This window comes from Mus pahari, chromosome 17 (genome assembly GCF_900095145.1).
Source record: "Mus pahari chromosome 17, PAHARI_EIJ_v1.1, whole genome shotgun sequence".
Classification (NCBI taxonomy): Eukaryota; Metazoa; Chordata; class Mammalia; order Rodentia; family Muridae; genus Mus; species Mus pahari.
The window spans coordinates 25,315,787-25,329,106 of record NC_034606.1 but is presented as its reverse complement, the minus strand read 5'-3'; the positions used below and the strand labels follow the sequence as shown (position 1 = coordinate 25,329,106).

At 40.1% G+C, this 13,320-nt stretch overlaps 1 protein-coding gene across 5 annotated transcripts in view; it reads right to left on the bottom strand.

The window, feature by feature from the left end:
• The window catches only part of Nsmce2 (NSE2 (MMS21) homolog, SMC5-SMC6 complex SUMO ligase), a 237,645-nt gene that overhangs the window by 100,089 nt on the left and 124,236 nt on the right, over positions 1-13,320 (bottom strand). For 3 of the 5 annotated variants that reach the window (XM_029548023.1, XM_029548024.1, XM_029548025.1), the window contains exon 5: positions 7,023-7,100. The exons of the other annotated variants lie outside the window; for them this stretch is intronic. In XM_029548023.1, the coding sequence (XP_029403883.1) occupies positions 7,023-7,100 (78 nt within the window). The remainder of the gene's footprint in view (positions 1-7,022; positions 7,101-13,320) is intronic. 5 annotated transcript variants of the gene reach the window in all.

Here is a 13,320-nt window from a genome sequence, read left to right as displayed (position 1 = left end):
AAAGAAAGAAAGAAAGAAAGAAAGAAAGAAAGAAAGAAAGAAAGAAAGAAAGAAAAGAACAATCACAGCATGACCCATGAGAAAATTTCCCATTAAGTGTATACTCCTTCCTATACTTAAAATTTTTGAAATTTACTTTCTGAAAAGATGTAACATATTTCTTTGGTTCATTCTTGGGTATTTCATGTTGTCCGTTCACTTTGCTAATTCAGTTTTGTTTGTTGATTTACCCCCCCCCCAAACCTCCCTTCCCCTCTCCTCCCCATTTTACTTCTCAATAGGTATGGGTGCTATGAACATGCCTATTGCTTGTGGAGGATCTTACTGCTTTAATGGACATGTATTTTAACTATAGAAATATTGCATATATACATATAAGCACAATTTCAAATCACTGTAGTACTACAATCAAATAAAACTATTTTTAATAGTTGCATATACTCTTGTAGATTTCCTATACGGCATATAAGAAAGTATTTTGTGAAAACTAGATTTGATTGTGTATGCTGTTTTATGTTTTGGGGCTTAACAAATTTTTATCAAAACACTGACCAAGTATTTTTATTGAGTGAGCCATCATTTCCCCACTGACTTGGAAATCTATCACACACAAAGAACTCAGACAGGCTCATTACACGGCTGCCGCTTCTTTATTATCCTTCTCCCTTAAGAAGTAAGAGTTCACAAAGAGCTAGTTCTCTAGACACCTAGAGTCCTAATGTAGACTCACACAACACACGCCGAGAGGCCCCTTTCAAACTCTCCACTGGTGGGTGACATGGGGATTATTACAGCAGGGGCTCTGTCGTGAGTAATGAACAATATACCCCTGACTGGACTTTCAGTGGTGGATCCTCTCAAGGTGCTGCCAATGCTTAGGACTCCCTACCTTCTATCACTGCTTGTGACTAAGTTCCAATGAAGGTTTCATATATGTAGTTTTAAAAGCACTGGCTTTTAAAAGCCAGTTTTTAACTTTTGAGAAAAGGAAAGAAACAATTTGAATGTAATAGAGCAATGTGACTCTGGTTAATGACTACTCAGTATTGCCAACTCTGTCTGTCTGTCTGTCTGTCTGTCTGACTGTCTGTCTCAAACATGGCAAATAAAGTGGTATACATGTTAATGATCTTGTGTGGGGTCATTACTACACACATGCACACACATACACACACACATACACATACACACACACACTCTCTCTCTCTCTCTCTCTCTCTCTCTTTCTAGTTTACATCTTAAATATATATAAGTTTTATTAAATTTGCCTCAATAGAGAGGGAAGAGGACAAATAATTTGGTCAAGACATTCTATTTAACATAAAATAAGCCAGGAAGTTCTTATCTTCCCATGTTTTGAAATAGACTAGACAGCACAGGAAGAAGTTATTTCTTTAATGTCCAGCAGAATTTACAGATAAACATGTCTCAACTCTGCATTTTGGTGGGAAGAGGAAGTCTTTAAATTCTATTTTTTTTAAATATGCATGGTATTTTGCTTGTGTGTATGCGTGTGTGGGGGTGTCAGATTCCCCTGAAACTGCAGTCACAGACAGTTGTAAACTTCATGTGGGGGCTGGGATCCCCTGGAAGAACAGCCAGCGCTCCTAACCACGGAGCCCTCTCTCCGGACCCTTTGAACTCTACTCTCATCAGTACAGCATTCACAGACATTTTGAGTGAATTTTTGGTTGTTTTAAGATTATTTTTGGTTATTTTGAAGATTTGAATTTTGACGTGATTATTTTTAAAAATGTATAAAAGTACATGAAGTTTTTCTTTCTGATGTTGGGGGGGGGGGGTCCAACCCTTGGCCTCACATACTCTAGGCAACAGCTTACACTGAGCCCTAGCTAGGCTGGCCTTTCAAATGTATGCTTTAACACTCCTGCCACACCTGCAACTGTGGAACCTTTACTTCTTACCATGGTTCCTCTTACCTCCTTTCTTGTTCTGGAGCTTACCCCTGAGTCTTCTCTGTCCCCTGCCTGCCTGTTCTCCTAAGTCAGCTAGGATCACTGCTTTTCCAGTTCCCTGTCCCTTTACTTCCGGTTTTGCCTCTCCATTGCTTAACTCGTAATTTTCTCTCTATCTTAGTAAAGGAATTATTTCCTTTCAGGAAATGGTTTTCGTAAACCTTGTCATACCTATGCATTTTGATAAATCAGGTACATTCTTTTGAATTAGTTTTAATTACATTTTCAATGTATCTTCCACTTGAGTTATGATTATAGATATTTTTTTTCAAGTGACTCTAACTTTGGTTGATATTTGACACAAGAGTGAATTTTTCTGCATTATGGTCAGATAATTCGTTATGTACAGTTTCAATGTTTTAAATGCCCCTAAATTTTTCTTTGTGATATAGAATAATTCCAGTGTGCTGTCTTGGTGAGCTTCTGTAGGCTACAAAGCACACTAGATAGCTAATTACATTAAGCTTGGTGAATCTTTACATTTGTGGATGTCCATTAGCTCTGAAAGGAATGAGCTCCAAGTTGCAACATCACTGTGGTTTTGCCAATTCTGCTACTTCTGAAACATGTTTTGATGAAAAGCAAGTTTCATGATAGCCACTTGGCAAGCATTCACGAATTCTCATGAGTTAAAAAAGAATTAGCCTTACATTTTTGCTTTAAATCCTCTAACAATATACCCCACCTTTCACCATCTGTTGTTGCCTGTGGCATATTTCTAGTGCTGTCCATATATATATTTAAGTGCCTTGGGATTAGCTATGGGTGGCTAGAAAGGAGCTTTGCATCCTGGTTTTTTAACAGAGCAGGATAGCCACAGGTGGTGATGAGGATGGCTGGTTTTAATTTTATTATTTTTTTATTTTTTTGGTTTTTTTAGAGACAGGGTTTCTCTGTGTAGCCCTGGCTGTCCCGGAACTCACTTTGTAGACCAGGCTGGCCTTGAACTCAGAAATCCGCCTGCCTCTGCTTCCTGAGTGCTGGGATTAAAGGCGTGCGCCACCACGCCCGGCTTGGTTTTAATTTTAAACTACATTCTGTTTTTCATGCTTATAAATGGCTTCTCTTCCCTGCTCCTTTTTTTCAGAGTAATTAGGAAACTCCTCCATTCCCATATTGAAATATTTTCTTGCCTCTCTTTTGCTAAAGGGGACAAGTCTCTGGGGATGAACGTCACCTCTTCCTCTGCTGAGTTCCTATTGATTCCTGCCAGTGGTACAAGAGCACTGAGGAGTCCCCTGTAGTTTTCTGTCCTTATCCTGTTGACCAAATTGCTGGGACAGCAGAGATCCCTGTTACCTGCTCTGCATTTGCAATAATCTGCCAGGAGCATCACTGCTTGCTGCTACTGTTAACAGCTGATATGCACAGTTCTATGACTCTTACATTGAGTCCATTATTCTAATTATTTGATTGGCTACAAAATGGTTTCACGATTGGCATTCCTCTTAAACCCTAATACATCTTTTAAAGTGCTGGTCCACGGTAAGTGAGATACTGTGTGTGGCTCTCAAAGTCAGGTGATCTTTTTGTTTCCCTGTAAGGCACAGCTGTCTCAGCTGGCTGTAAAGAGTGAGTAACAGCCTTTCATTATTCTCTTTCCAGATATTCACTTCCCATTCCCTTTGCCCTATTCCACTCACACAGGCCTGCATGCTTATCATTTCTTCATCTTTAAAATGGAACATTTAATTAGAAATAAGTTTAAGAATGGACATTTTATTACTGTTTTCTTTTTGTTTACTAATAACTTTATTAAAATAGAGTTCACTTTATACATTTAGAGGTAGCCACACATAATCCTTCTGAAGATTCAGCGAAGCTACAGGCTCTGTTCTTACTGTTCTTAAATCCTCTCACACAATTGATAATAAGCCACTTTGTTCTATTCAGCTTCTACCTTTTTTACCTAAACTAGAAATGCTTGCACACCTGATGTCCACATGCAAGAATGTTAAGATTAAGAAAAAGTGTGGGGTTTTCATCAAATCTTGGAAAAACAAAAACAACTGAATGTGGTATAAAGATTTCTTCTCTCTGTGTGCACTGTGTCCCAAATATAGTCAGCAGTGACCTCCTGAGGCTGGCCTGATATTGCCAAGAGTTGGACATATAAGCTCTTAGCCACTTCATGAGCACGCATTATATAAAATGTGGGGGAATCTCTTCTTTAGTGTCTGTGTGACTTCCAGAAGCTTCTGGCTTTAGAGCCCCCTCCCCGCCCCCCACACTCTGCCTACAGGATTGCACAGCAATTCATCAGTGCCTTAAGCCTGCTTCTACTGTAAGGTCGGGGAGCAGCAGTGCACACAGCATTTGCATTTCCAGGCTGAGATCAATTCCTGTCGGGCCCGTGAGATGGTTCAGTGGGCAGAACACGCTCCTTACTGAACCTGATGACCCAAACTCAACCCACAGAACAACAAACTCTCTGAATCCTCTCATTTCTGCAGACACCAAGCCTGCCTCCGATAATAATTTTGCACATGACATAAAAGTCACTCCCTCAGGTGCGTGCGTGCGTGGTTTCAGACAAGGTTTCACGGAGCCTGGCTGATTTTAAACTATGGGCCAAGATTGTCTGCTGCTCCTCTTGCCTTCACTCCCTAGACGCTGGAATTACAAGCATATACTACAATATCAGCTTCTATACAAGAACTTGATGTTTAAAAGACACACTGAAAACTTGTGTGACATTTCCCTCAAAGTATTCTACAGCTCCCCTATTACTGAATCTAGTCGACATAATAACTGCACACTTACCTGTTTCCTCAGCTACACTAAAAGATTTCATGGATAGGCTAGTAGCTCCCCCTGCCCCCGCAAGTTATAGCTCAGTGTTATAGAGTTCCTGGCAGAGTATCCATTCAGTAAACATCTGGTGAGTGACTGAGTTCAAACATTGCTGACCATGGGAATATAGACACTTATTGTAGCCTAGGAATCTGAATACAGTTTGGATCCACAAGTGGTATGCAGGGCTTGCTTTACTCAACATTTTATTTTACATGCATTTTTAAAAAGAATCATTTTCAGACTGTCAAAAAAATTGCTAATCCTAAAATTTAACATGTTCCTGTTGGGAGGTATCTGGTTAAAAGTAGAGATAGCCAAGTATACTATACATTAACTATAATATATATAACACTTAAAACTATAATATATATAAGCGATACAAGCAAACACATAGGGGTTTGCTTAATGACTTTACACGTAAAACCTCTACCAAAAGGGAGAAGGAATCAGAGGAGATAGAAAGCTGTGGGAGACTGAGGAAAAACAGATGCCAAAAAGAATTCAGAAACCCAGATGAGCTGAGACACCCTCTGCCTACTCTGGCACCACCGAGGTCCATGCATGCCAGGATGAATTCAGGAAATAGGATGTCAGTCTAAAGATGACATTACCATTCTGAAATTGTTCTTCAACTGATGCTGCCCAGCTTCAGAACAGTCCTGTTCCACACGTGAGCTGTCCAAAGTCTAGGGAATCCCTCTTCAGACCCTAATCTTCAACAGAAGGAAAGAGACACAGGACAAGGGAAATAGTTGCCTGGGGCCACAGGATGGAAGGAGCAGAGACCAGAGTGGCATGTGGTGACATGCATGTATTACACGCATGTGCCCTCTTGGCTGACCTTTGTCTCTTTCTACTCCTTGGTCTTCTCCTTATGGCATAGCTTAGGTACTTTCCTATTTGTAGGATAGTACCTGGATGATTTATATGCACCTTAACAAAAAGAAGGAATTCAAGTTCTAAAAAAAATGAAGGTGGTTTCAAGAGTCTTATGCAAGTAAACAGTGTATTCATTTTCTCATTTACTTAAAGGGCCATAATTTTCCTTTTCAAACAACAGGAACTTTCCTCCTACTACCACATAACATAATTCATTGCCAAGCTTGCTTTAACGGTGCTGAATCAAAAAACAAACAAACAAACCAACAACAAAAAAAAGTGCCGGGTGGTGGTGGTGCACGCCTTTAATCCCAGCACTTGGGAGGCAGAGGCAGGCGGATTTCTGAGTTCGAGGCCAGCCTGGTCTACAGAGTGAGTTCCAGGACAGCCAGGGCTACACAGAGAAACCCTGTCTCGAAAAAACAAAAACCAAACAAACGGTGCTGAAGACTGTACTATGAAGTGATGCGCTGACTGATCTGAGTGGCGCTGACAGACTGCCCTGGAGTGTATGCATGCCACCTTGCCTGGTGTCCTCAGCAGCCCAGATGTCCTGCTGTGAAGCAAACTCTGCTACAAAGGATCCAAACTAGACTCTGACCTTAGTTTCATTCTTTATCCAAGAGAAACAGGAAGCCACAAAATGAGGAATTTGGTCAAAGGGCCTAGAGTGGCTAATTATCATCTAAGTAATCAAGAATGGTCCATAACTATCTGGTAGCAATTCAATCACTACCCAAGAACAGCTTTGTAGTTAATCATGGGGATGGAGAGAAGCCCAGCAGCTCCACAGAGCCATTAACAGCCCTGCAGGGTCTAGTTTGTTGCAGGGTTCCAAATGTATCAATTCCACTGTGACTGTTAGAAACAAGTATGTTTTGAAAATTTACTTCTTAGAAAGTCAATTCTAAGATTGCATTTACCTGCCCTACCTGCAATGCTTCAATTCTCACTTCACTGGTAACCCTCACCTCACGCACATCTGAAAGGTGCAAGCTGAGACCTTCCCTAGGTGTGTTTCTGACCAATTTATGGTGAACTTTAATGATGAGTCATTTCAGTTGGGCACTATGGGGAGAGGGAATACGGAGGAGTTCCTACACACGGCAACCATTTCTAAGAGCCACAAGACTTTGGCTTTCCCCCTCCTGTCTATACTGGTGCCGTTTTGGCAAAAAATTGTTGTTAAAAATCTGTCAAAATCTGGCTTTAGTTCCACTGTACTCAAAGATAAGCTGAGCAAGTTATAGAGACCTTGTTCTTTATTTTCTTCTATAAGGGTACATAGAACTTAATCCCTTTTAAATTTTGTTGGTGCTGTTCTGAGGAAAGAGAGACAAATGAGAGTGAAAGAAAAAAAAAATCTATAACCTCGTTCATTGCCTGCTCTACTGGAATCCTTATTCAGGTCGAATTCACTGTGTCTTCCATCTTCTTTGGGTTTCACTACTGCAAGAGAGACGAGGTTAGGAAGTGACTTGACCATAACACCAGGGTCAGTGTTGACAATGAAATGAGAGCCAGGGAAATGGTGAAACCAGAACTGGAATAAATCACTGAAGGCCTTTATAAGTAAGATGGCACCTACAATAGATGACACATGCACACAGGTGTGGAATTTACAAAACTGAATAATACTCACCCAGAAGAGCTACTGTCACCAAGATAATGACTTAGTAATAACTCAAACGTACACACTACTTAGTGTTGCTGTCATTCTGAAAGAACCTTGTTCCCAGGCTCATCTTCTTGCCTGGGCCCAACAAAGGTTGATGCCGAGTGCTGGGACTATAGATGGTGTCACCACAGCAAAATTGAAAAGTTCGTAACCTGTTGTGCTTGGGAAGAATTATTCTAATAAAGTGTCGGATGGAAGAGAATCATTGCTCATGACGGTGGTGACGGGATAGCTAACAGGCTGCACCAAGAGATTCCCACAAGGAAATGTTTGCCTCAAAGAGCCTCACAGATTCTGTTTTCCATATTACTGACTGGATCCAGGAATGCAGAATTACTCTAACAAAACTCACAAAGACACCAATGCATCAGAAGAATAAAGAAGGTGGCTTTATTAATTGGTAGTGAACAATAGGAGAATGGGGCACATCTGTATCAGCTGTGGGAGCTATCATCCTGGGAAGGCAAATAGCCAAGGCAAGGTTTGGTATGCATAGAAGCAAAGCAAGTGCAACGAATCAGGAGGAATTACGGTGCATGCATGGCACAAGGCTCTGGGAAATGGGGCTATGCACCGGCCCAGCCAACCGCATGCTTCCCTCAACCTGGCAGGTGCTGATGCTCTGCCATGCTATCAAGAACTCTTCAATTAATAGCATTTTTTTGTTCTAGTTTGGAGACAGTAAGCACTCTTCTGATGAACATTCTATATACATGTGACTGAATGGACATGTGTGTGTTTCACATGTTAACATCTTCAGTTAAAGTATGGTCAAATTTCGCTGCTCACAGTGACACAATTCCTCATAAGATCACTTCAGTGCACAGCTGATGATATGGCTGCATGGCAGAGTGCCTGCACCACATATATAAGCATCAGCAAAAACAACCACCGAGCCCAGACCATACCATCTCTCTGTAACTTCTTAGGTATTTACTTCTCAGTTCAATCATTTCCAATGCATACTTTCAGTTCACTGTATTCTGGGAGAAAGAGGGTTAAGCACATGGTGGACTCTGCATTGCCTACAGTTCCACAAAGTGCTGGTTAAATCCCAAACAAACAGTATTTACTGTGTTGGTTTTATTACCACTACTGTGCCAAAGCAATGTAACATCTCAAAGTGTTCTAAGAGACTGCTCATGTGTGGGTGTCTTCGTTCCTCTTCAAGTTCATTCATTCATGTTTCACTAGTATTTACAGTTCTTCTATCATGTACTAGGAATTATCAGGTACAAGAAATACAGAGATAAACATGTCATTTTCTCAGTCCTTTGAAGGCCTAGAATCTAAGAAAGAAGACATAGTTATTTAAGAGAAAGGGAGAAAGAAAGAAAGAGAGAGAGAGAGAGAGAGAGAGAGAGAGAGAAAGAAAAATAAGAGTACCGTGTTACATAGCGGGGGAGGGAATACTTTCTATGTAGGGGTAGAGATAGAAGATCTGGTTTTTTTAAAAAAACTAGATTCTAAAAAGTAGTCAACATTTATGACTATTTAAAGCATAATACCAAAAGAAGTCTTTCTTTCTCCATTATAGTTTCAAGAATAGCTTCCATTAGTTCATTAGTTCTAGGTATTTTTCTATGCATATGTAGCATAAACTTATTTTTATGTAAATATAAACAAAAATGTATATACTTATATACATGTACAGTATTCATATACTACAATCCTGCTTACAGAAACATAAACTTATCATTTATATAAAACATATAAAACAGCTCACATTATATCCATATTTTTGCTAACTTTTACACTGAATTATGTATTGTTAATTATAATAATAAAGATAATAAATATATACAGAAAAGCATACTGAGATATTTATTTAGCTTAAAAGAGAATTATTTATATAGCTACTATCAGGTCAATAAATAGAAAATTCTAGCCCTTATGATACTTTGCTTCTAATGCCCTACATGCCTGACCTGAATTTTATGGTAATCCTTTGCCAGCTTTTTGTGAGGTCTTATCATCCCCAGGCCCAGGAAGTCAACATCTGCCTGAATGGCCTTAGGGTGAAAGCAGTGCTCTCCTCTGCCTGCTCTCTTTCTTTTAGAAAAAATTCTTACTTTCCCCAAATAAGGGTGGGAATGTGATTTGATTTTAATAGCAAGACATCTTTGCTCTATGCCTGAGCAGGGAGGACTGCAAGCTAGGGACTGAGCAGGAAGGATTGTGAGCTGGGGACTGAGCAGGGAGGACTGTGAGCTGCAGGAAAGAACTCTGTTACTTCTTTGAACTTCCTGTCAGAACTATGGAATAATGGAGATTCATGTGATTATAGCTCCTAAGGAGTTAGGAGAAATAAGCAGTTTGATTCTCCACAGTACAAATAGTGAATATGCAATAAAGACAAAGTAAGGAGAAGGAGTGTTCAATTAGTCCCTTCCTGGGAGAGTTTCAACCATCTTCTCTGCACATACGTAGAAAACATGGAGTCTGAGGCAATAAAAAGATAAAATTAAAATTCTTTGACATAAATTTCCAACACATTGTCAAGTGGTAAGGGAAGGCTGTGAAGTAGTGTCCATATATAAAATAGCAGTCTGTCTATGCACCCATCCATTTTTCTACCATGTATGTATGTAGACATGTCTGTGCGTGCATATTCCTGTTCATACAGAGAAATGACGGTGAGAGCACACAGCAGTCGCCACACTTATAAACTGGATTTGGGAAATTCCAGTTTGAACTATTCTGTATACTATCTGGTTAAACTGTATATTGGCAGGTGCAGTAGTACACACCTTTAGTTCCAGCACTTGGGAGGCTGAGGCAGACAGTTCTCTGAGTTTGAGGCAAGTCTAGCCTACACAGTGAGTTCCAGGACAGCCTGAGTTACATAGTGAGACTTGAAACACCACTCCTCAAAGTACATTACTTCCCCATCTAGGAAAAAGCAAATGAATAACTTATCTCAAAGGGGAAATGCCTACAATGAAAATGGACCAGAAAACAGAAATGACTGAGGAAAGCTTTTGAGGGAAAGTAGGACTGTGCAGCTATGTGACTAGCAGAGTTGAACTGAGAAGACAGGAGACAGGGAGCAGGCATTAGGGAGGAAATGGAAATGGAACCTGAAAAGCTACACAAAGGGGTTGCTTAGCAACCAAAGCATTCCCAAAGCATCCCCAGTACCACAATCAATCAATCAATCAATCAACCAACCAATCAATACTAAACAAGCCCATCTGGTGCATGCTAACTCCAACTTGTATCAAAATCATGATGAAGAGGATTTAACAGAGTCACAATATAAAATGTGAATCCTTCTAAATTCGAGTTTTATAACCAGTTAAAGGAAACTAGAGATGATACAAGGGAGCAACAGGATAGAACAGGAATGCTTAGGAGTAGTTTGCATAGAAAATGAGAAAATCTAACGTCTCAGAACTACAGGCAGAAGCCATTAAAGTGGTAAAGAATTCCAGATATCAAAAAGCTCAAGAACGATGACATGGCAGTGACCACCATACTGCAGGCTCTATACTTCCCTATAAGGTCCTATTCTTCTAGACGATCACTCAGATCCAGAATTAGTTACAACTCTGCAAAGCCTTTTTGCAATGTTGCTGGTCACCATCACGAGAGATTCTCATGTACCTGCTAGTTCCTGTGAGAGAATAACTTATCCACCAATAGTCTTTCAGTCTAGACTATCAATAAACTTTGAAAGCTGTATTACATTTGTGTGTGTGTGTGTGTGTGTGTGTGTGTGTGTGTGTGTGTGTGTGTGTGTGTGTAAGGGTGGTAGGGAGAAGGGATGGACGTGGGTACCATTGTGCACAGGCACCACAGTGCATGTGAAGAGATCTGAGGACAACTTGTAGGAGCCAGTTCTTTCCTTCCATCAGATGAGTCCTAGAGATCAAAACCAAGGCTGTCAGGCTTGGCAGCAAGTGCCTTTCCCTATGAGCCATTTCACCAACCCAAGACTACTTTCTTTAAAGAATGTTAAGAATATTTCTACACATAATATTTCAAAGCAGAGCAGCAGGAACACACACCTCTGCTGTGTAGCAAAAGAAGATGTGAGAGGTGCAGATGATGAAGACCTGTCTATGAATTTTGAGCTGCTGACACTGGAGATAAAGGACACATGCTACTGTGCCTTGGTTGTGTGTCTGAAATCCTCCATAATAAAAATGGGCACATGCTTAACTTTGTACCTAACAAGGAACATCACAGAGCTATTAATAGTACTGACCTAAATGTGTAATCATAACATTGAGCTGTCAAGAGTTTGTGACTCTCACTTGCTTGACAATAACAAACTTTATAGCAGACAATAATCCTACCAGGTGCTATGTTTAAATACAGCCCTTTCATATCCATTAGTTCAACTGATCTTCATGATCAAACTTAGGGAAAGAGTGGGTTACGTTCTGATTTGTAAAGAAGAAACACACAGTTCAGTGCATTCATTTATTTCTCTGGCACTTACTCAACACCTTCTTTATGTTAGAAGGTCAGTCCTAGGTGTTAAGAAATAAAGGGAAGGGGCTGGAGAGATGGCTCAGCGGTTAGGAGCACTGACTGCTCTTCCTGAGGTCCTGAGTTCAATACCCGGCAACCACATGGTGGCTTACAATCATCTGTAACAAGACCTGATTCCCTCTTCTGGTATCTGAAGACAGCTACAGTGTAGCTACATATAATAAATAAAATAAAACTTAAAAAAAAAAAAAAAAAAGAAAAGACATAGAGGGAAACTGCGGCTCCTTTTGTCAGCAGCAGACAGCACTGCAGAGGCACAGCCACAGGTGATAACTCTACCGTGAGAGCGTTGCTACAGAGAAGCAAAGCAGAGCTCTGTGAGATCACACTTATGCACAACACAGCACCGGTTTTGGTTAGAGTGCAGCTTGTCTTTTCTCCTTTAACAAAATGCTGGCCATAGCTTCTTACACTGATTAGTGTGAGTGGGTTTGGACTCAGGGTACAAACATGCAATGAGTTACCTGATGGGAGCCCTGCTGCCACACAAAGGGAACATGGTTTCTGATCTAGGTGGTGAGGGCAGGCTGAGAATAAGCAGCTGGTCTCTGACAGCTTACCAGCACTGAAGGAGAAGAGCTACAGCAAAGTCTCACATACATTAATAACTGTTTCTAAAATGCAGTTTTGTTCTGTGCTGGTCAAACCACACAACAGCAATATGGATGATGTAGGCTATCATTCATTCCTCTGCCAAATCTTTACCATGTGGCTTGGGACCTCAGGATCAGATCACTAGTGCCTGGCTATAGAACATAAATGGGTATCTTTTCCTAACATATCCTATGATTCATGCCTCTACGCCGAGACAACAGGTTTATTCTATGGAACAGTTCTATACATCTACCCTCTCAAAGATTCTATAAAATAATACCTTAAAAAGTTAATGGCCAGGACAGTGCATATTAAATGCAAGATCAGATATTGTAATTTTTTTCTGTGCTATGGAGTTCAGAGTCTCCAATGAACTACATCTGAAACTCTAAGATGTTATAATTTGTAATCAACCACCAGTTTAAATCATGATTTTGTTCAATGCTTAATTCTCTATTTCAAAGTCTCAAAATTTTGCTGCGGATTCAGATCTGTTGACCTACTATGTATAAGCTCAGTGACCAGTTAGTAAAAGTGGATTCCTCTACTAGAATTAATAACCATACTTGCTGCCCTCCGCTCTCTAAGAAAGATGGCAGATAAGATCCAGCAGACATCGGCCTTGATTTTGTTTTGCCTCTTCTTCCACTGGGGGAACGTCTTTATTTTTAGGTACTTGTTTCAGATCATTTTGCCCTACTGCACTGAGATTTAATTTATGAATCTGATCTAGACTGGCCATTTCTTTGTCTTTTCTACATTGTTTAATAAAAAATAAAGAAAAATGTGTTAATGAGCAGTTTAGAATAGTCACATTATTCATCAGACATTCAATATTCATATAAGGACAAAAAACAGGCAAAAGCAAGACAGTTGTTTATAGACTTTTTTTTTTTT